The sequence below is a fragment of the Trachemys scripta genome, chromosome 3, assembly GCF_013100865.1.
Source record: "Trachemys scripta elegans isolate TJP31775 chromosome 3, CAS_Tse_1.0, whole genome shotgun sequence".
Classification (NCBI taxonomy): Eukaryota; Metazoa; Chordata; order Testudines; family Emydidae; genus Trachemys; species Trachemys scripta.
Genome location: NC_048300.1, coordinates 53,939,553 through 53,962,939, shown reverse-complemented (window position 1 = coordinate 53,962,939; position 23,387 = coordinate 53,939,553). Strand labels below are relative to the sequence as shown.

The window sequence follows — 23,387 nt, the reverse complement described above, 5'->3', positions numbered from 1 at the left end:
GGGTGCGGGGGCGAGGGGGGGGGGGGGGGGGGGGGGGGGGGGGGTTAGGGGCCAGTCCCAGCCCCTGCCCAGCCCCTTGTAGTGATGTGGGGAGGGTGTCAGCCCCAGCTCCTGGCAGTGATGCAGGGAGCTGGGGTGGAAGGAGGGGTCAGCTCCAGTCCTGGCAGCGGCACGCGGAGCTCGGGGAAGGGAGAAGGGATCGGGGAGAGTGGGGACAGCCCCTGGCAACAGCACGGGGAGTTCGGGGAGGAGGGGTCAGCCCCTGGCAGCGTGGAGCTGGGATGGGGCCAGCAGCCCCAGCCAGGCGGCACGGGGCTCCAGCTCTCTCAGCCCCAGCTGTGGCCAGAGGCGAGCCCACGACTGGCCTATGATCCAACAGGAGAGAGCAGAACGGTGGGCAGGGGGCAGAGGCAGGGATGGAGAAGAGCTGGTGGGGCCTTGGAGTGCAGCCCAAGCAAAGCGGGCCGGGTCAGGCTGGGGCCCCTTTGGAGCCTGGGCCCGGCGCCATGGCGCCATTGTAAATCCTGTACTGTTTTATTTAACTCTGAACAGTGTTTTTGGGATAGTGTGTATGGCAGATGCTACTCTGTATAATTGCTGTTTTCCTTTAGTGGCTGTGCATATAAGCAATAAATGTCTCCTTTGATTTATACTATTGTATGAGGGAAAATGTTCATGGAGGCAGGTAGTTTTGTATGCCACATATCAGCCTGGTGATAGTTCAATGCCCAGGATATAAACCACTGAATACTGTGGGTTTATGAGAGCAAAGTTGAAATTGTGGGGGGAGTGCAGGGAAGCAGAGACAGGATTAAGAGAAAGTAAATAAGGAATTGTGGAAGGGTGAAGGATCTGGCTGGCTTGGCAGGGTAGAGGCAGGAGGATGCGAAGAGGATAAAAAGTAATGAGGACATATCTAAAGTAAAGCACAGAAACCTGGGACACCAAATCTCTAATGACAAGACAGACAGGACAATGACAGCCCCAATGGTCTCATGCGCAGAGTGTTTAAGGTGGAAAGATAGGTTTTGTTTCACTGAAAGCTGAATATAAAGGACTTATGAAAACAAGGTAAGTGCAAATCCTGTGTTCTGCACTGAAAAGACCTCCCCCTCTGCCTTTAGCATCCCCTCCACCCGCCCGCCCGCCGGTCTGCCCGCCCACTTTGTTACCTGCCATTCATTCCCTGTATCTACTGGTATTCCCTCGTACCTTCCAGTGAAGGGAAGTGGCTGTATTCCAGGTTTCCGATCTGCCATGGAGAAGTGAGAGAGACGGGAGAGCCCTGGGTCCAGCCGCAGTCCTCTTCTTCAAACGAACAGTAAAAGCCAGGGGGGAGCTTTTCTGCAAGAGGGAGAGTCCAAAAAACACAGAAGAGCTGATGAGTGGATTCCTGGGCACAGGCAGAAGGAAAGCAATGAATGTTCTCCCAGAGTTATTTTGGAGCAGCCTGACTCTTCCCATCTTCACATGGCCATTTGCTCTTACCCATCATGCCATGGATGACAAAGTAGGGAGGTGGGGGGGGGAAGGTGACAACACTTCAAGGTGTGACTGTTGGCTGAAAGAGAGGGGCAAATCCCTGCATATGTGACATTGGGGGGTTTCCTATTTACTTGGTCTCTGTGGCTTCTAGGAACTAATTTACTCAAGGTTACAAATCAAGAGATGATTTTCCTAAGTTCTGGCCCCCACAACTCCACCTGGGCAGGGAAAATCCTCATCAGTAAAGCACTCTTACCGCCGTGCCCCCCTCCCCCAATTAACTGAGGTCAGTGCAGTCCAGTGGCTCAGGCGCAGGCAAGTCACTGCACTTCTTTGTGCCTCAGTGCCTACATCTGTGAAAGGGGAATAGTAATACCTCCTTGCCTTTGGAATGCACTTAGGGATGAAATATGAACATTTTGTCTGAAACCCTATTTGCAGTTTTGAAGCTCACTCTTTCATTTTGTTATCGGTTTGGGTTTTTTAACGGGGTTCTGCATTGTAAGTCCTAATGTTTTCTTAGTCACTGGCTTTCTGTCACTATGGTTTGATCTACACTACAGAGTTAGAGCGATGCAAGGTAGCTTACGTTGACCTAACTATGGTAGGATCTACACTTAAATTTTACTCCTGCCACTGTATCTGCCCCAGTACGCCGACCTAATAACTCCACCTCCATGAGCGGCATAGAATCAAGGTCAATGTAGTTAGGTCAATGCAGTGTCAGTGTAGATACTGCCTTGCTTAAGTCAACTGTTATTGGCTTTCAGGAGCTGTCCACAATGCCCCACATTGATAGTACAATTGGTACGAGCACCCCTCGTGAGGACAGACAGTCCCTTAGCCCATGCCTTGTGAGTCTGAGTCAGTTGGCACTGGCCAGCCATGGGTGTCTAATTGCAGGGTCTTCAAGATGTTATTACCCCCCCCTCCCCACACACACACACGAGTAAAGCAGAGTAATAAACCCTTTTAGCAGGAGTAAGAGTGAATAGCAACTACACTTCAAAACAACACTGGGGTTACACCGGGTGGTTTGATTAGCAGCACAGCATGACTGGATTAGTTGAGTGATTGAATTAGCTGCTGACAGACAAGTTGTTATAACTCAAGCTGTTGCATCTCCACTATGTTACTTCAGTCCAGACCCTGGACAGGCCAGCTAGCTCAATCTTAAAGCACCACTTTGTGTAGCCAATCAGTTCATTTTATCATCCATTATCATTGCAAAACTTTGAGAGCTGGGACCTCTGTCTTGGGTTCTTCCTTTACCGCTCCCACTGGGACCGTTAGGTCTGAAACTACAAGTTGAGATTTTTGTATGTGGAGATGAATTAGGGGTAATACTCGAGTTACAACTCCAGCTAACTGTGCTGGGAAGACACACCCACAGACACTGAATGCGGAGCAAGGAGTCACAGGGAAGTGATTTGGTAAAGGTCACTGGCAGTGCTATTAACTCTTGCAAGAGAAACACAGGATCCTGAATACGTATCTTGGCAAGAGAGTGAAGGAAGGATGGATTCTCCATTATGTTGTTTGAAAATGTGATTTCAATATAGCTCACATAATCCTGCTAGGATTGGGGAGCTGTGAAGGGCAATTTAAAAAACAAAAGTGACAGCCGTGAAACCGAAACTGCCTATCTTCTCATGTATCAGAGGGGTAGCTGTGTTAGTCTGAATCTGTAAAAAGCAACAGAGGGTCCTGTGGCACCTTTAAGACTAACAGAAGTATTGGGAGCATAAGCTTTCATGGGTAAGAACCTCACTTCTTCAGATGCAAGTTGCATCTGAAGAAGTGAGGTTCTTACCCACGAAAGCTTATGCTCCCAATACTTCTGTTAGTCTTAAAGGTGCCACAGGACCCTCTGTTGCTTTTTATCTTCTCATGTGTATTTATTTAAAGGGGCCCATCTCATGTATGGCCCTCATCACTGCGGTATCTGAGCTCCACAAGATTTAATAAAATGCTTCCCTCCTTCACTTCTTCATTTGCAGGAGTAGTTTAAAAGACAGTTTCCTCACTCCACTCCCAAAGTTTTCTGTTTAATCAAGAAGTATCATCTTGTCAACAACTGTACAAGAGGCCTATCATTCAAGATGCTGAGCACTGTCAATGCCCATTCACTCCATCAGGATCACAGGACACTCAGCTCCTCACAGGATTAGGCCCTAAACTTCTCTGCTCTCCCAAAGTGCCTCACTGCTGACGTAGATAGGTTAAAAGGGTAGCTCAGAGTCCATGGCCTATTCAGTTCTTGGTCTCTCTTCAGGAGGCCAGTTAGTCACTGCTGTGATGATTGTGTCTGTGATGTGAACATCTGATTTTTTAGGTAGGAACTGGACTGAGAATCACCAACTCATTCCACTTAGGCCATCAACAGTCATCACACGACCATGGCTTTCAAGAGGGACTGCTGGGGCTAGCTTTGAACCTGTGACCTACAGTGGAAGTGAAAAAATCTCCTTATCCCATAGCCATCTAATCTACCATAAACCAAACCTTTAAAAGCACATTTAAGTTTTTGCCTTTTAAAGTCTCCAAATTTGTGCAGCCTTCCCTACACTCTCTAGGCTAAGACGACAGAACCTTCACTGTGTTTTACCGATCTATAGAACTTGATTATTTCATCATCTCAGTCTCAGGCTGGGATCTGAATAAAATGACAGAACCAGGTGTGCCCTGAATTCCTATTGTAACAACTCAGTGTGGTGTCTGGTTGAATGCATTTTCCTGTCTGGGATGCTGTAAACAAGCCCAAGCAGTGGGGGAGACATCTAAGCAACAAACTCTGCCTGGAGGCTAGAAAAAGCTGTAGTTCAGCTCACTGTGATGTATAATAGAAATAGAGATGTATAATAAAAGCTATTACTATCACAGTACATCTCTTTCCTCCTCCTCAAATATGTCATTATGAATTGCTGAATGTCCTGCACTCTAGATGTGCTGCATTCTCAACTACTATTGTTTAATGGTTCGTATATGTAGAAAAGCAATGGAACCCATTTATTGCAATTCCATGGAAAGCTTTCAGGATAGAGCCTCTCTAAACACGTTACCACACAGCAGGCTCTCATTAGCATTACCCAGATTAGTGAGGGCTCTGTGCACTGCACAGAGGAGAGAAAAAAAAATTCTGGATTGAAAAGGCAATATCCACATACACAGTGCACGTTTCTGAACTTTTTAGCTAGGCAAAACTCACATTGACTTCAGTGAGAGTTCTGCCTGATTAGGAGAGCACGAGTTTTATGAGGGTTGGTGAAACCTAGTGTGTTTGATAGTATTAGAGATAGGCAAACCTCAAAAGGTTCAAACCTCAGTGGGTATGTCTACACTGCAACGTAAGCTTGAGCTTAAACTCGGGTACAAACCTAACCCCCTTTGTTTCTACACTGAAATTGTGCTAACTCAGGGCTTGGTCCCAGTGTCTCAGGACCTGCAGGGTTCAAGCACGAGTCAAGCTAGGACCCAGGGTTCCAGCCCTATTGCTTTGCAGTGTAGACGCCCCCCTTGACTCATGTCCTGGGAGTCCATCAGAAATATCCCACAATTTCATGGGCTGACTTCCTTAGTTTTCTCTGTGACGGGTTGGATCACAGAAACCTCCTTGGGAACTGCCAACTGATGTGCCAAGACTACTTCTGCCCCTGCTTTCCCTGCCAGCTCGGGACTCCAGCACCCTGTCTTGCTGAGCCAGACATGCCAGTCTGAGTCTAATACAGTAATAAAACTGAATACAGATAAAATCTCACCCTCAGAGATGTTTCAATAAGTTTCTTTTACAGACTGGACGTCTTCCTAGTCTGGGCACAAACCTTTCCCCTGATACAGCCCTTGTTCCAGCTCAGGTGGGAGCTAGGGGATTTCTCATGATGGCTCCCCTTTGTTCTGTTCCACCCCCCTATATATCTTTTGCATACGGTGGGAATCCTTTGTCCCTCTGGATTTCCATCCCCTTCTTCTCAATGGAAAAGCACCAGGTTAAAGATGGATTCCAGTTCAGGTGACATGATCACATGTCACTGTAAGACTTCATTACCCACTTGTCTGCACATACATATACAGGAAAGACTTACAAGTAAAACAGAGCCATCTCCAGTCAATTGTTCTGGTTAATGGGAGCCATCAAGATTCCAAACCACCATTAATGGCCCACACTTTGCATAATTACAATAGGCCTCAGAGTTATATTTTATATTTCTAGTTTCAAATACAAGAGTGATACATCTATACAAATAGGATGACCACACTCAGTAGAGTATAAGCTTTATAACGATACCTTACACGAGACCTTTTGCATGAAGCGTATTCCAGTTACATTATATTCATACTCATTAGCATATTTCATAAAATCATATAGAGTGCAACATCACACTCTCTATCGCAACAATCTCCAATCGACAACTGAAAACAGAAGCCACCCCCTTTGGCATGGGTGGCGGGTATCATAGGCCAGAGGATGCCAAGTCTTCCCAAACAGCTAAGCGTGGCCCCGCCCATGTGCCACCCCAAGGCCCCATCCTGCGTCCCGTTCTTCCCCCAGGGCCCCAGCCCAGACTGCTCCTCTTCCCATCTTTGCTAAGATTCTCCCCCGAAGTGGGTGGTGGTTGGGGCTAGGATGGGCCACCCAGCTGGCCTGGGGCTAGGGCTGCCCAGTGCTCTGGCTGGACAGCCCGGCCGGGATGGCCTGGGACTCAGGGCAGCTGGGGTGGGGCTCCACTGGCTGCAAGGGGGGAGGAGGGCAGGGCCAGGGGCTAGCCTCCCTGCATGGGGGATTCATGCACCACCTATGTCCCTCGGCGTACAGCTGCAGCTCACCACTGAAGAACCTCCTGGGTTTGCAATGGAGACCGGACTGAACACGCCTTTTGCAAAGCGTGCTGCTTCATGGTCTTGGGCACACTGCCATATTTTGGTGAATCTCTGGTGGAAGGCCAATAAAACTGTGGCCTTGAGCAAAAGCACCAGGAATGATCATGCGTACCAGCAGATAGATAAAAAGCTGGTAGCTTTGCAGTTTTTCCAGACTAGTGACCAGTGCAGGGAGCGTATTAAGCTTAAAAGTGAGTACCAGACAACCAGGGACAAGAACCGCACCTCGGGCAACTCACCAACACCATGCCCATTTGATGAGGAGTTTGACCAGGTGCTAGGCACTGTGCCCAACCCTGGTTCATGATGACCTGCTCAGTCGGGATGGTGCTGGGCTAGCCCCTGAATCCAGCCGGGAGACTGATGGGAGCCAGCAGCAGGCTCCAGTGAGGAATATGAAGTGACTCTGTTTATGAAACCAGTCCCAGAGGAGGTTGTGGATAAGGATCAAAAGCAAATTCTAGGTCCCTACTTGGAAGAGCTGTGTGACCCCATCCCATCCTGAAGAACACTCTGCTGGTGAGCCTGCAGCAAACCCAGTGGAGACAGAAGCTGCTCCAGAGCCTGGTAACTTTCTGACTCCCATATAATTTATTGTTACAGTAATGGGAGAGATTTCTGCTCCAAGAAGCACTGCAAAAATTATGAGACGCCCCATCAAGTGGCATGATATAATCTGCCTTTAGCGGATACATTATGAGAAGCTGCATGTATCCGCTAAAGGCAGATTATATCATGCCACCTTGGCACCCCCTTCTCCCACCTCCCCTCCACCACACAGAGTTCAAAATGGCACCTGGGACTTTGAAACTTTAAAAAACAGCTTTAAAGAGTATTTTCACTGCAGAGTCACAGATGTTTGCTGGGATCATTCATGTTTTCCTGGGTCATTCATGTTTTCCTTGCAGTAGTAAGAGCTTGAAATTGACAGCTTTGTAATCACTCCAGTCTGTGGAGCAGCCTGGAAACACTGAATTCAGTGTGTGCGTTTGGGAAACGGTTTTCCATTTCCAAATCTAATCCATTTCAGTTAGAGGTAGTCCATGCAGTCTGCGGGTCACAAAATCACTTCTCCCAAGTGTGAGTGGGGTGTCTGTTTTTGTCCAGAACTGTGCTAGGTGTGAAAAGGAGGAAAGCTATAAAGATCTGAATGTTTGCATGCAGTAATAACAGACTAAGCCATGTGGAAGCTAACAGAGCATCCTGCTAATTCCCTCATGGAATGTGACACAATTGTGGTTGCTAATAGCTGCAAACTTTTCCTGAACCCGGAACTCTACATAGTCAGTCACACTGTAGGGAAGGGCATATTTTCCAGGCCCTCCTCTATAGCTGACTAGCCTACTCCACCCACAGCACCATGTTTAAATGCTTCTGCTGTACACACTGCAGGTTCCCCTACCAGCAGCTTGGAATAACATCTCCCTTTGCCAAAAAAGGGCACCCCAAGAACAGTTATGTCTTCCAAAACGTGAAAGGCCAGAAATGATAGAAAAAGCCTTTTGTAGCAAGAACACTATTCTGCCCCCTAGTATGCCAAGTAGTTGTGCAATTTTAATAAAACTGAAAAGGGGTTGTAATTTTAAACATAGCACATTGTCTCTGCACTTTTGTAATTGCACTTAACCAGATGCGTCCAGAGAGAATATGTGGACTGAAGCATCCTCATCACAATATATGGTGATTCGGTTTTGAAATGTAACATTTTATGTCCTTGAGATTCCACAAGAATTAATTCTGTGCTCCTCCATAAAGCTACTTTAGACAATAACCTTTTGTTTCTTGTCCTATTTCAGGCCCCTCAATTTCTACTGGCTGCTGTTCATCAAGAACTCAGTCCCTGGCCCAATATACCTTCCCAGATCATTCCAAAAGGAAGCGTTTCTGTGACGAAGTTATGGTCAGTGTTTGTGAGGGGTCTCAACAGTGGTCCTGTACCAGAAGCAGAGGGATACACTACTGGAATGAGGCCAAGCTGAGAGGCAGGAGGGCAGGCTGAGGCTAGCCGCCTAGGTGGAGGACAGGGTTTCAGAGAGGGAGCAGGTGCTTGTAAACCAGTTTCTGAAACAGGAACCATGGCTAAGGTAGGAGGACAGATCTCAGTAGAGAGACCTATTTCAGCAACTCATCTCCATCATGGCTGCAAGAGCACTAGCTCCTGCTGCCTCCCCAAAAGCATGGCCTGATCCCCCCGTAGCATACCCTCAGGCATACAGTAGCTTGAACAACTCCATGTCCAGGTGGTCCATGATTTCAGGCCCCATGAGTGGCTGGACAGGGTAACTAAACTCCATGTAGCCTTCCTCCTTGAATCTCTTTCCTGTGGATACCTTCACTCCCCTCTCCCAGCACCAAGTACATGGAAAATGGGGAAGAAGGGAAAGAGAATAGGGGACATGGAGCAGTAGGGGGGTTGGGCTGGATTTGCAGTGCTCCCAGCATTTTTTTTTTTTTTAATGTTCTTCTGGTACTTGTTTTTGGGTGTTGTAAAGGCAGCTGGCCTATCCAGTGCTGGGTGACTATTGTACTGTTTTAATACTTGTTTACAAATAAAGCCTTTTAGGTCATCAAGAAATGTTATTGCTATCACTCATCACTTGTTACAATCATGAGTTGAGATAATAAAGCTAAAGACATGAGCAGGAGAAATTCTGCAGTAGCAAGCACACACTATTTCTCTATTTACCCAGGTACAGCAATTCACATTTCAATAAATTCTATACCTGAACCCATGCTGCTCCCCTCCCCAACTCATTATTCATCATGTCATTCATAATTACATTGCATGAAACTCAAGTTCACACACTTCTCAAGCACTAAATTCCCCCCCACACACCCCAAAATTTAATTAGTCCCATTCTCCCCATACACATTTTCATACAGGTACTATTCCCTCTCTTCCACTGGGCCATGCAAGTCCATAATGTGAGAACACAAAGCATCCCTGACTTCTGTTGCCCTGTTGCAACCAGGTCCCGCAGTGGTAGTTGTATGTGCTGGCTGAGTGTACCGATTCATCGTCCTGTCGCTGCCATGGTCCATCCAGGGGAAAATGGCTCACTGCTGGCTTCACAAAGTTTGTGAAAAGCACAGCAAGCCACAGTAATATGGACAGCATTGATGACATCCAAATGGGTCTGTAGACATCTCCAACATGTATTTTAATCTGCCAAAATCACATTCAATCACCATTCTACATCTGCTGAGAATATAGTTAAACCTTTTCCCAGGGTCTCTGAAATCAGGGTACGATTTCATAAGACAAGGCAAAAGGGACACGCGAGGTCCCTGAGAATAATGGTGGGGATTGTAACTCTGTTTGTCAAATCATCTAGTGGGAATATGTCACAGCCTGTCCAGGAATGTAGAATCCTGAGCGACGAAAAACCTCTGGCATTGTGAACTTTCAAGTCCACGTTGATGTTCATAAATCTGCCTCTGTGGTCCATCATAACAATGGAGTACCACCCTTTGTGGTTTATGTACTCATGTGCTCCTTGAGGAGAGCTAACTATGGGTATGAGTTCCATCAATGACCCCAGCACAGTTAAACCCCATTCTCTCAAAGTCAGCAGTTACCTGTGGAATATCTTTAATGCTCAACACCTTGGGATAAACATCCGACTGCCTCAAATACCTCTGCCACGAATTTCTCTACAATCAACTTTCCAACCCCAAACTGGTTGGCAACGGACCTGTAGCAGTCTGGGGTAGCCAGCTTCCAGACATTTATAGCAACCTGCTTCTGGGCTGGCAAGGGTGTCCTCAGGTCTCTCTCTTTATGCTGGAGGGTCAGGGCAAGCTGCTCACAAAGCTCCAGAAATGTAGCTTTCTTCATGCAAAAGTTCTGGACCCACTGCTGGTCATCCCAGGTCTGCACGACCATGTGATCACACCAGTCTGTGCTTGTGGTCCTGCACCAGATGCACTGTTCTACACAGCGGCTATGCCAACTGTACTTAGCAGCATCTGCCAGTGAGTCTGCCATGCCAGGGTATTCCTCCTCCTCATCCAATGGATTTCATGATGGAGACCTTCGGTGGGTCAGAAGCCACCATCAAATTGTCCACCAGCTCCCATGGATGCTCTGCCAGTTTCCTGACACAAGAGCAAAAGCGCAGGCAAGAGAAATTCTTCACACAGAGCGAAATGACTGCTCAGCAGGTGGTGTTGGCAGGTCGTTCAAACATACAGGGTGGGGAATTAAGTTTTTTCACAGAGCATCAGTCATATGGCTAGAGCTGCCACATTTCGGGAGGGTGCCAGGGGCTCTCGGATATGGTTGTCTGCCTTGGGTCAGTGCAGTGTGGACGTCAGAGCCCCAGATACAAGAAAAAGTCTTAACATAGGGTTAAGAAACAGTGTAGATGACATGAGTCAGCTGACTTGAGTCCCACTACCCCCAGGCTTACATTGCAGAATAGTCATACAGAGTGGGACCAGCGTATGCTGCCTACTGTGTAAAAGATGAGAGTGGCGGGTTCCAAGGATTCTGAGAGGGAGCAGAGGCCATGTTGGGACCTCTCCATCTAAGAAGAAGGATGTAGTGATGACAACTTGGTCCTTCTCTAAGTATTTTCAAACTTTCAGAATGGTTCAGGTTTGGTTTGAGAAGTAGATAAAAGTTCAGGGGTTTCTGATTTTAACCCACATATCCCATCCTTTAACAGCAACAATAATTAACCTTTGGAACAACTTATGGAAGGATGTGGTGGATTCTCCATCACTTGAAATCTTTGAATCAAGATCAGATGTCTTTAGAAAAGATATGCTCTGACTCAAAGGGCTTGATGCAGGAATTACAGATGAAATCTTATGTCACGTGCTATACACAAGCACAGACTAGATGATCATTATTGTCGCTTCTGGCCGTAAATAAAAATCTATGAATCTTTACTGAATATGGAAGGAAGTTTCAGATCCTGGGTCAAAGGAGCATCTAAATGTGATAAGACTTAAAGCATCTGATAGATCTTTAACACTGTAGCTGCCTACATATATGTTTTTCGTTACTACTTGGTCTGCCAAATTCCATCAGAAACGAAGTGCAAAAAGTAACAAAAAAATATTTTCTTGTAATGCCAAATGACTTTGAGATCATAACTGGTGGAAATCGGAATTCTGTCAGATGTAACCCTTTCAATGTAAAGAGGGGGAGAAAGGTTTGTAACTTAGCAAAGGTTTACGCAAGACAGGAGAAGGTAGGGCACTTTTACAGAGAGCATTGCATGGCGTCATGCCACCACACCATTTCTTCTCTGGGCAGCTTCTGTTGAGTCATATTCATCACCAATGCACAGATGAATCAGCTGGTTTTCCTCACAGATTTTCAGCTGGATAGTATATGGGGCCCAGTAGAATTTCCTATGCTTTGCAGTCATTTGCTCACTCTGACTGAAACTTGAAATACACATTTCTAGTCTAGATGCTAGGAATACTCATCCCCCCCACAGACATAAATGCACATTCCTCCACCCACACACAGAGTGGAGTTTGAGTCACCAAAGCCTGAAATGGGACTTGAGCCCTATATTATTTTATCTGGTAACACAGGAATGTGAATCTAAAATAATGTCTTTCCCTTTTCTCCAACTCCTCTCCTGCTTCTCCTAGAGCAGCTGCTTTTCAAACTTCAGAGTGACTCCCTCTTCAAGTATTAGGGCTACGTTGTGAATGGGGGAGAGTTTTGATCAGTCACAGGGTGATGTTACCCTTGGGAATTGTTCCCCCACCCAAGAGTTTTCAGGTGTGTAACTGCAGTCATACATCATAATCCATAATACACACAATAGGGTTAGCTCATCTGGCATCAGAGAATCTTCAGCCTTTGATTTGCTATTCTCTCACCTGTGGAACCACTCACATATGGCACTCTGAGATGAGGGATGCTCTTAAACCAAAGCCCCAACACCTCCTGCACCGGAAAAGTACAGATCTAAACTACTGGAGATAAAGTCTTTGCTTTCGTAAAACAAAGCTGTGTCAATTTTTATGCCAGAAGAGAATTTGTCCTTTCATCTCAGTCTTGCATCATAGCAGCCACATTACCTATATGGCTGTATTAAATCAGGGGGCCAAGGGCTGTTTTCACAGCAGTTTCCAATCCTTGTGTATGAATTTGCCAGTGAAGACATAGGCAAAATCATACACAAGGATTGTGTGTGACCATAGGATGGTCCACTCCCTGAAATCTTAATTTGTTCTTCTACTTCTTTCACTCCCCCACCATGATCCCTGTGACAGCCACAAATGCAGAGCTTCAACCCCCCCCCCCACCACAATACTATCAAAATAGAGAGAACAAAAGACATAAACCAGCTTGATTATATACATCCAGGTTCCCCTGCAATCACAGGAAGTTGGTCTTGTAGGATCCCCCTAGCTCAAGTAATCCTAACATGATCACAAGATAACTGGGGGAGAAATCAATATTCAGTAGGGGAAATTCCTTTACAAGCACACTGTTGACAGTCTGTTACATTTGTACATATGACCCCAAACCACCATGATTTGGCATCTGATTCCATTTATGCTTCTTTGAGGGGGTCTCTTTTCCCTGCAAGACTGTTTGATTAAAAATCAAACAGCAACATTTCTTTTCTCCAGGGGTCCCTGATTCTACTTATTCTACAAAGACTAATTGGCTGTATGTAGCAGAACCATCATGACATTTTCATTGGCCATTAATAAGTAAAGAGGTGTTAACAGACAGCAGGCTTTAGGGATCATTTTGAGGCAGGAAAAGAACAAAACAAAACACAAAAGAAAAACAAGAAAAGACAAAATCAGTATCTTCAAAACCAAAAGAAACAGTAGAAAAACACAAGACCTTGAACTTCATAAAGAGAGAAACCATCAGTTAATAATTTGGCTTGACCCTTTCTGACAGTTCTTTTGTGTATGTGGCAGCAATGCTTGGGGAAAACATAAAACAAAAAACCTACAACAATGATTCATTTTTTCCCCATGCTTGAAAACACTGATGAAAGTGTTTAAGTTATCAGGACTAAATGACAACCTTAATGCTGAAAAAGATTTGGTACATTGTGTGTTGGTCTGATAAACTGATGTAATTGATGTGTAAAATGTTTGATTGTTTTTTGTTCTGCAAAAGAATCTTATGCCAACAATAGGCAATGTTCCATATGGTCAGGGCAGCTCTGCAACAGCAGAGAATTGAATAATAGAACTAAATGGACTAGTACTCATGAGCTAAGCAGGGGTGGGCTTGGTCAGTACTTAGATTGGAGAACCCAATCGTGATGGGTATACAAACCTTACGCTGGGCCTGAAGGGGCTAAAAGGCAAGAGTGGGCTCAAGTAGCCTCCTGAACTAGGGTTACCATATTTCGAGCCTCCAAAAGGAGGACACTCCACCGGACCCCGGCCCCACCCCAGCCCCGCCCACTCCCACGCCCCAACTCCGCCCCTTCCTCAAAGTCCCCGCCCCAACTCCGCCCCCTCCCCTGCTTCCCGCGAACATTTGATTCGCGGGAAGCCTGAAGCAGGTAAGGGGGGGTATGGGGGGAGGAGGAGCAGCCCAGGCTGCCCCCCCCAGCGTTTCCAGCCTGGGCCGGCCCCCGGCCGAGCATCCCCCGGCCCGCTCAGCACCCCCCAGCCCCGCCGGCCCCCCGGCCCGCTCAGTACCCCCCAGCCCGGCCCCCAATCCCCGGCCAAGCACCCCCTGGCCCCGCCAGCCCCCGGACCCCCGGCCAAGCATCCCCCGGCCTGCTCAGCACCCCCCAGCCCCGCCGGCCCCCCGGCCCGCTCAGCACCCCCTGGCCCGGACCCCGGCTGAGCACCCCCTGGCCCCCCCGGCCCACTCAGCACCCCCCAGCCCCGCCTCCGGACCCCACTTCTCCTACCTGGGCTCCAGCTGAGCTGCTCCTCTCCTCTCAGAATGTAAGAGCCGAGCTGCTGGCTTCGGGCAGCCCTCCCCTGCCTCAGGACCCAGAGCTGGCTGGGCACGTCCCTTCCCCGGCTCCAACTGAGCTGCTCGGCTCCTCCCCCTCAGACTTACAGAGCCGAGCTGCCCGAGCCAGCGTTACCGGCTTCGGGCAGCCCCCCCCTGCCTCCGGACCTTGCACCACGGGAGCAGCTCAGCTGGAGCCGGGTAGGAGAAGTGCCTGGCTGGGGGCTCGGGGTCCAGAGGCGGGGGGGGCTGCCCGAAGCCAGTAGCGCTGGCTCGGGCAGCTTGGCTCTGTAAATCTGAGAGAGGAGGAGTGGAGCAGAGCCTCAGCGGGAGAGGAAGTGCCGGCCATTTTCCCGGACATGTGTGGCTTTTCGGCAATTCCCCCCGGACGGGGGTTTGATTGCTGAAAAGCCGGACATGTCCGGGAAAAACCGGACGTATGGTAACCCTACCTGAACATGCTCTAGATGGAGGAGTGGGTTAAAAGGCACTGAGAAGCCCAGGCACAAGGGTGGACAGGTTGCAGGAGAGAGAAATCCTTCTTTAGGAAGCCAGACAGCAGGCTGAGTCTGAGAGGGGACCACAGAGTGGGTAAGGCCCATAGGCAGCACCTTCTCCAACCATCACCCCCTTTGAGAACCAGCAAATCCTTGCTCCTTTTGACTCTTTACGTGACTGACTGGACTTCAGGGGCCAGGCCCCAGACTAAAGGGTCATATAAGTAGGAAGTAGCCCAGAGCAGCAATCAGACTCGCTGTACGGAGGACCCTTCCAGTGTTGGTTCCCACCTGGCCCTGGACTGGGACCTGGTGGAGATGGAAGGCCGCATTCCCCCACTACATCCCTTTTGGGGGCTGAGGCCCAGCTGCAGGTGAAAATCCAAAGATTCCCAGGTTAGGGTCAGGGACAGGCACGTCTAGTGTGCTTTTAGAGAAGGCAAAGAGCTGGAAGTCAGGTGCATGAATCACTAGGTTTTTCAGAAGGCCAGGCAGCCTATCACACCATTGGAAACCTAGGTACTGAAGGAAGTGACTCTAGAGGTGGCACTCTTCTCACACCCTAGAATGAAGGGTCACAGTTTTACTGAGGATGCTGTCTTTCAGAATATTATGTTGTGGTCAAACTCAAAATTGTCTATTATTTTCTCCCCAAGAGCTGAAAATGGGAACTCAGACTTGGCTAATTTCTAAGGTAGTTAATTATAATCTGCTCATGTTTTACTCTCATGGTATTTTCAGCTGGACATAGTGGGCCAAATTCTCTGACTGCATAACTCCATTGACTATAGATGTTGACATTTCAATGGTGGGTGAAATGAGCCATATATGGTGTATGCATTTCATGTCACTGGGAGAGGGGCATTGGCTGCTTGGCCAGCTGACCCACCATTGTGTGGGATCTGGCAGCTAGGAGCACAACCAACCCCTCCCCCTCCACCACCATCAGCTGTGGCTGGCCAGAGGTGCATCCTCCTTGTCAGAGAAACAATAAGCATGCTCCCATAGGTCTGTTCTATTCCAGAAGGATGGTTCTTGGATCGTAATAACAACTGGTACAGCTCTACTTCCCACACTACAGTGCTCCTAACAGTACAGACAGGAATTTATGCACAGCAGATACAAGACATAAAACACATATATAGACGATCCATTTATTGGGCTGGGTAAGTAATGTAACTTCCTGCTAGAAATGACGTGAAATATAGTCAGTGATAAAAAGAATTCTAATTGTCACCATTTATTGTTTTTAATTAAATATTAAAATACAATAAAAATCCCATTACATTTTTTTAAAGCTACGCTTGAAGGTTTTAGACAAAAGGGGGATTTTTTGAGATCTGTAAGTGAGACATTTTTAAGTGTATTTTAATTTTAATGCAGTGTTTCAGAGAAGGACTGGATGGATCAGGAGATTGGTAATGTGCAAAACAGCTTTATCTAGGTTGCCAGTTCAAATCTGCTTCAGGTCAACATTATATGTAGCATCACTGCTACTATGAAAACCTGTTTGCTGTGAACCACTGGGTATGTGAACACTGCAGCTGGAAGTGAGCCTCCCACGCCGAGTAGACAGACTCAAAATTGCTAAATTTTTAGCATGCTAAAAATTGTGTGGCTGTTGTAGTTTGGATGGCAGCTCAGGCTCTCAAGCGCACCTGAGCCCTGGGTCTGAGCTGGGGTAGCTAGTCCAGGCCTCCGCTGGATCTATAACATCTATACACTGCTATTTTTAGGGCCCTAGTGTGAGTCTCTCTACCCGGGCTGGGAGGCTCACTAACAAATTTCACCTTACATTGTAAAAACTCTAGTGGTCATGTCAAAAGTTAACCATTTAAAAGCTGTTTGGTAGCCGATAAGAGCTATGTTGGTGCTCTTAGTTCAGATGCCAGTTATACATTGCATAAAAATTTATGACACCATTGTTTTGACTGGCACACTTGCTAGCAGTAAAGAGGGTGGAATTCTCCATGGTCTCCCATGTTACTCCTAGGCTAGATATACAGTAGGATCACTTTGCCAGCGTAGGAATACAGTATACTATACCGGCAAAGCATGCAAAGTGTGGACAGAGCTTATATAGGCAAAGTTTCACTTTTGCCAGCATAGCTTAGTCTAGTTCCCCAGAAGTGAAGTGAACTATACTGGCAAACGTGCAGTTTCGCCACTATATCTAGCCCACGAAAGCTGATGCCCAAATACATTTGTTAACCTCTAAGGTGCCACAAGGACTCCTTGTTGTTTTTACTAGAGACTTCTACCAACACTGCTAGATTGTTCAGGGATCACAGCTCATCACACCCTGACTGACATAGTTGTGCCAGCAAAAGTATGTCGTTCAGCCTGGCCCTAGAGCTGGTTCCCTCCAAGTCAGGATTGAGGTACATACAGGGCAGCACAGGAGAAGCTTCCCCCATTTGCTGCCCTTGATGTACCTGCTTTGTGGAGAAGCAGAAGTATTCAGTCTCCAGGACTGTCAATCCAGCACCTTTTTTTTTAGCACTGACATCTCTTTAAAAGGCTGAGAAGAGTCAACTGCGGTAGACACAATGCATGAGGTCACAGATTTATCTAGGATTTGTCTTACTACAGTAACAACTAAAAAGAAGACCATGCATCACAGAGCCCATTATATAGATGACTCTGGAACAGTACAACCATCGGTGAAATATTCAGGAATGTAGAAATTTAAGGCAAACTCAAGAAACTGATTATCTCAAAATGTGTCATCATAGGGCTGTGTCTATACTGTGAGCTACGGGTGTGCGTCCCCATCTCATATACACATACTTGCACTGGCTCTCGTTGAGCTAGAATGAGCATAGATAGCTGCATAGGTAGGAGCAATGGAGGCATGGCTAAGCTGTGCCGAGTACATAACTGCTGGTTTTCAAGTAGGTTTCTACTTGGGATGGTTCAGCTGTGCCTCTGCTGCTGCTACCTGTGCCACCATGACTACGCTGCTCTTTATACTTGTGTTAGCTCAAGGAGAGCCAGTGCGAGTATGTGTACGTGAGCAGCAGAATCTCACCCTTAGGTTGTAGCATAGACATAGCTTTATGTCAGACTGCAGACTGCCCAGGAATGGCTATTTAAATAAGGAAAAGGAGGAAGAGCAAACAGAGATATTTTTGGGAGGAAGGACTGACTAGTGGTCAAAGCATAGGACTAGGAGCCAGGAAAGGTAGGTTCTTTCCCAGACTCATTCTGTGACCTCAGACAGGTCACGTCCTCAGTTATAAAGTGGGGTTAATATGCACTTTTCACACCTGTACAGCTATTCCTCCCCACGCCCAGTTGTGTGATAGTGTATGCCGGGCAGTTACTCTGCTCCTAGGAGAAAAAGCGTGAGAGCAGCAGAGGGAGGCTGGCTGAGTAGCAGCCACAGCTGTGGCCACACCCAATCAGGCCACAGCTGGCCCTGATATAAGAGCTAAGGGAGGCACTGGGTCAGTCTCATTCCAGCCCTGGAGTAAGAAGGGTCTAGCTGCCTGGGAGCACAGGGTACCTCAAGCAGAGCAGTGTTGGGGAAGGGCAGGCAAAGCTGGGGGGCTCAGGCCAGGTGAGTTTCCAGGCTGAGGCCTGGCTAAAAGCCAGGGGAGGGACTGGGGCTGCAGGGAAAGGTGCAGGTCCAACCCCCTTGACAATGATGAGTGGCCATTACAGACTGCAGTTTGCGCCAGTGAGAGGGGGCTAGATGATGACTGGTAGTAGTCACTGAGGCAAGGTGGGTACAAGGCTGTTTCTCTGGCTATTAGCCTTCATGTGTTCATTCAAAGCTCCTGTGCTTTGGGAAGCAACATCTGGCTCCCATTTTTCAGAAGAGGGGTGAAAGGATGTAAACTGGGGGTCAGAATTTACTCACTGCACATATCTCCCTCGTCCTCTCCCTCTGCGCAGTCCCTGATGAAATCACATGCCTGCCCCAGTTTGATTACTGTTCCATTCCAACAGTTGAAGGAACCCTGGAGGGCCATTTTGGAGCCAGAAGAAGATCCTAGAGAGAAGGAAAATAAGTCAATTAAGACTGCTGCATTACCCTCTTTTCCATATCCCTACTGCAGTGTCTGCTGGGATCCCAATCACATGGCCATAGAATCATGGAAGTTAGAGATACATAAGACCTAATGGATTACCCACTCCACCCCACTGCAAATATAAGAACATTCCTAGCAGTGCATATCATCATGACAGAGAATTAGCAGTTCTGCCCTTTCTTATCTTCTCAGATATCTTGGTCACCATAGTGTGTTCATTACGTTAGAGCAGCTTCTCATTTCTCCTAATGCCCAACAGTCCACGTTAAGTACTAGATAGGTACAGTTCTCAAGGCATTTTCAGTGTTTTTGTGTGTGGGGGGGGGGGGGGGGAAGAGCTGATACTTTAGAAAAAGGGTTGAATTCCTATAGTCTATATCGCTGTACTTCTAAAAAATGTGGTATGTCAAACAATACATGCCATGGGTTTTTAATTGTGTGCAAATTTTCTGCTACCCTGACAGCTCTGAAGATTGAGGTGCTTTGGAACAGCAAAGGGTTGCAAACAGTGCAAGCTTCTTCTATACCATCCCGCCAGTATGCCTAACCTATGACGTGGAGGCATCATACCTCTAGGAGTTGGAAGATAATTTAGCGTCAGTTGTGCTGATCAATCATTGCCTCTCTCTCCCCTCCTCCCCGAGAGCAGAGAGTACCAACAAGGAAGCCAACTGTGCTGTGAACCACCATTTACTGGGAAAATCATCAGCTCATTTCATATGAGCGAAACAGTGTTTAGACAGTAATGGCTTTTAGATAGTGCTGAGCTCACTGCAAGATTTTATAGCCTAATGATAATTCCCCTTCAGACATCCAGACAATGTATGTTCTCATGTATGGGGCAACTTAGCCACCATAAGGTAGAACTGATGATAATGGTGGTACTGGCGTTGTGTATTAAGGTACATTCCTTGTTTAAGACTTTAGTTACCATATACCCTACATCCTAGTCAGCAATTGTGTCAAATTATTCTAAAGAAACATATCAATCTTCTAACCTGCTTTAATTATCCTTATTTTACCGTATCCGTTATAACACTTTGCAAGCAGAAGGGCCTAAAGAGAAGGCCAAACTGAGAGTCAAATTTTGCTCTCATTTATACTAGTGAGTACCTCCCAAATATTACTAGTAAATCCAGAACTATACCAGCAGTTAAACTCTATTAACTTCCATGGAGATAATCCTGATTTACACAGGTGGGTCAGAACCTGGCCTGCTGTCCATTGGATTCACTTCACTCATTGCTGCAAAGCAGGAACATAGCATGGATGGGCCTGGGGCACCAGATTGGGAGTCAGAAGACCAGGGTGCCTTTCCTGTTTTTGTCATCAATTTGCTTTGTGACTTTAAGAAAGTCATTTACCATCTCTGTTCTTCAGTTTCATCATCTGTAAAATGAGGATATAATGACTTCCTTCATAAAGTGCTTTGAGATCTAGAGATGAAATCAGAAAGGCTAAGGCACAAAATGAGTTACAGCTAGCAAGAGACATAATAGGAAAGAGGAAGAGGTTTGTTAAATACATTAGGAGGAAGAGAAAGATGAAGGAAACTGTAGATCCTCTACTTAGTGGGGAAGAAGAGCTAATAAGTGATGACAAATCAAAAAAGCTGATGTGGCCAATGCCTATTGTGCGTCTGTCCTTACTAAAAAGATTAATGGTGACCAGAAACTCAACACAATTAATATTAACAAGGGACAACATAAGCAAAATAGGGAAGAATAGTCTAAAGAATATTTAGATAAGTTACATATATTCAAGTCAGTACGGCCTGATGATATGCAGCCTTAGGTACTTAAACTAGCTGAAGCAATCTCAGCAATTATCTGTGAGAACTCATGGCGCATGGGAGAGGTTGCAGAGGACTGGGAAAGAGCAAACATACCACCTGTCTTTAAAAAGGGGAACAAAGAGGGCTAGGGAATTATAGACCAGTCAGTGTAACTTTGATATGTGGAAAAATACTGGAATAAATGATTAAACAACGAATTTGTAAGCATGTAGAGGATAATAGGGTTATAAGGAATAGCCAGCACAGATTCATCAAGAACAAATCATGCCAAACCAACCTTAAAAAAAACAAACCTATATTCAAAGAGTTGTTATCAATGCAATGGCTTGCCGTCAAACTGGTAGGGTGTGCCTAGTGGGGTCTTGAATGGGACAATCCTGGGTCTGATACTATTCAATATTTTCATGGATAATGGAGTGGAGAGTCTGGTTATAAAATTTGCAGATGATACCAAGCTGGGGGTGAGGGGTTTGCAAGCACTGTGGAGGACAGGATCAGAATTCAAAATAATTTTGACAAATTAGGGAATTGGTCTGAAATCTACAAGATGAAAGTCAATAAAAACAAGTGCAATGCACTTCACTTAGGAAAGAAAAATCAAATGCAAAACTACAAAATGGGAATAACAGGCTAAGTGGTAGTACTGCTGAAAAAGACCTGGGGGTTATAGTGGATCACAAACTGAATGAGTGTCAACAATGTGATGCACTTGCAAAAATGGCTAATATCATTCTGGCATGTTTTAACAGAAGTGCCATATGTAAGACACAGGCGGTAACTGTCCCACGCTATTCGGCACGGTTGAGACCTCAGTTGGAGTACTTTGTTCAATTCTGGGCAAGATGTTTCAGGAAAGAAGTAGACAACTGGGGAGAGCCCAGAAGAGAGCAACAAATGTTAGGGCAGATTTTCTAAATATCTTCTGAGCAAAAAAATTCAAAAATGCTGGGCATGTTTCATTTTGATAAAAGAAGACTGAGCGGTGATCTCATAATAGCCTTCAAATATATTAAGAGATGTTATAAAAAAGGACCATGATCAATTGTTCTCCATTTCCTCTGAAAGGAGAACAAGAAGTAATGGGCTTAATCTGCAGCAAGGGAGATTTAGATTAGATATTAGGAAAAAATTTCTAACCATAAAGATAGTTAAGTTCTGGAGCAGGTTTCCAAGGGAGGCTTTTAAGAACAGGCTGGACAAATACCTGTCAGGGATAGTCAAGATTACTTGGTCCTGCTTCAGTGCAGGGGACTGGACTTGATGACATCTCCAGATCCCTTCCAGCCCTTCATTACTATGAAATAAGCTCTATAAGAACAAAGTAGTATTATTCTGTATTGTAATGAAGCAGCTGTATAGTACTGCTATGCTGTAAAAGAACAGCTTTCAGAGGACTGAATAACTTCTTCTGAAACTACAGGGGAACTGAGGTTGGCAAGACATTTGTTTACCAAAGTGAAAATCTGGCCAGGACACCGAGGTCAGTATCTTAATTGTTGCAAACATGTAGTGAGTTCTTTAATGGACTAGAAGTGACCATTACCTATTGTGTCCCTATTAGTTCAAGCTCAGAGGGGAAAAAAGAATCTACTGAGTTAGTTCTTGTAGTACTTGCATTTGGTTGTTGGTTTTTTGTTTTGTTTTTTTTGGTGAGGGGTTGGGAATTTCCACCCAAGAACTGGCTAACTTTAAGCTTCTTAGCATATGAGAGCTGGCTACCTCATTGCCCTGGGTGACCTGGCTAAAAACACAGCATGCCTATCATGGCTGTCTAACAAGTCAATTTATCGCTCATAACACAGTATACCACACACACCACCTTGTGTGCCTTTGGCTCTTTTAAAAGAAGCTTCAGATAACATTTCTGTGTATCTTTTTTGGAATCTAAATCTGAAGCCCAGGTCTCCTACCTCCTAAAGAAATACAAGTCTGCAGTTTGTGCTCTGTATGAGTGAAACATGCAATCCACTTTCCAACTTCAAATACCAGTAGCTCAAAATATACCAGTGCTTCTTTCTGTAAAGGGATACTCTAGATACTTGTATAGTACATTTTTTTACAAGGACCACAGAGATTTACAAAAATGGTTAGCTACTATTATTTACATTTTACAGATGGGGACACTGAGGCATACAGAAATGAAGTAACTTCACTGAGTCAGTTCAATACAATGAATCAACAGCAGAGTCAGAAAGAGAACCCAGGTCTCCTGATCTATCTAATCAAGAGGAAGAACTACTGCTGCTTTAATGTCTGCACCACCCTAAGGTTGTCCATCAAGTCAGCTCTCTTGCTAGCTATCTTCTGACTGCAACACATAGTCTGAATATAAAGTCTGAAGTACTACAAACACAATCCTATGCAAAAGGAATAATCACAAGAGTGAAATGCCTGCAAGCTGCATGGAAACTATTTTAATATACCATAATAGAGGCTCAAACTCAATGTACAGCCCAAATTTAAAAACAAAACAAAACAGTAAGAGGAACCAAAAAATGCCATCATGGCTATAACAGCAGATTAAAAGAGGTGGTTAGAGGCAAAAGGCATCCTGGAAAAATTGGAAGTCAAATCCCACTAAAGAAAAGAGAAAGGAGCATAAACTCTGGCAAGTCAAGCATAAATGTATAATTAGGAAGGCCAAAAAAGAATTTGAAGAACAATTAGCAACGCCAAAAACTAACAAAACAATTTTTTAAGTATAGCAGAAGCAGGAAGCCTGTCTAATGATCAGCAGGGTCTCTGGATGATCGAGGTGCTAAAGGAGCACTCAAGGAAGATAA

At 45.9% G+C, this 23,387-nt stretch overlaps 1 protein-coding gene across 1 annotated transcript in view; it reads right to left on the bottom strand.

Annotated features, from left to right (window-relative positions):
* The window catches only part of LOC117874462 (ALK tyrosine kinase receptor-like), a 173,784-nt gene that overhangs the window by 15,618 nt on the left and 134,779 nt on the right, over nucleotides 1-23,387 (bottom strand). The window contains exons 2-4 of the mRNA XM_034764604.1: nucleotides 20,174-20,245; nucleotides 18,638-18,769; nucleotides 1,213-1,344 (exon numbers count right to left, since the gene is read on the bottom strand). Of these exons, the coding sequence (XP_034620495.1) occupies nucleotides 1,213-1,344; nucleotides 18,638-18,769; nucleotides 20,174-20,245 (336 nt within the window). The remainder of the gene's footprint in view (nucleotides 1-1,212; nucleotides 1,345-18,637; nucleotides 18,770-20,173; nucleotides 20,246-23,387) is intronic.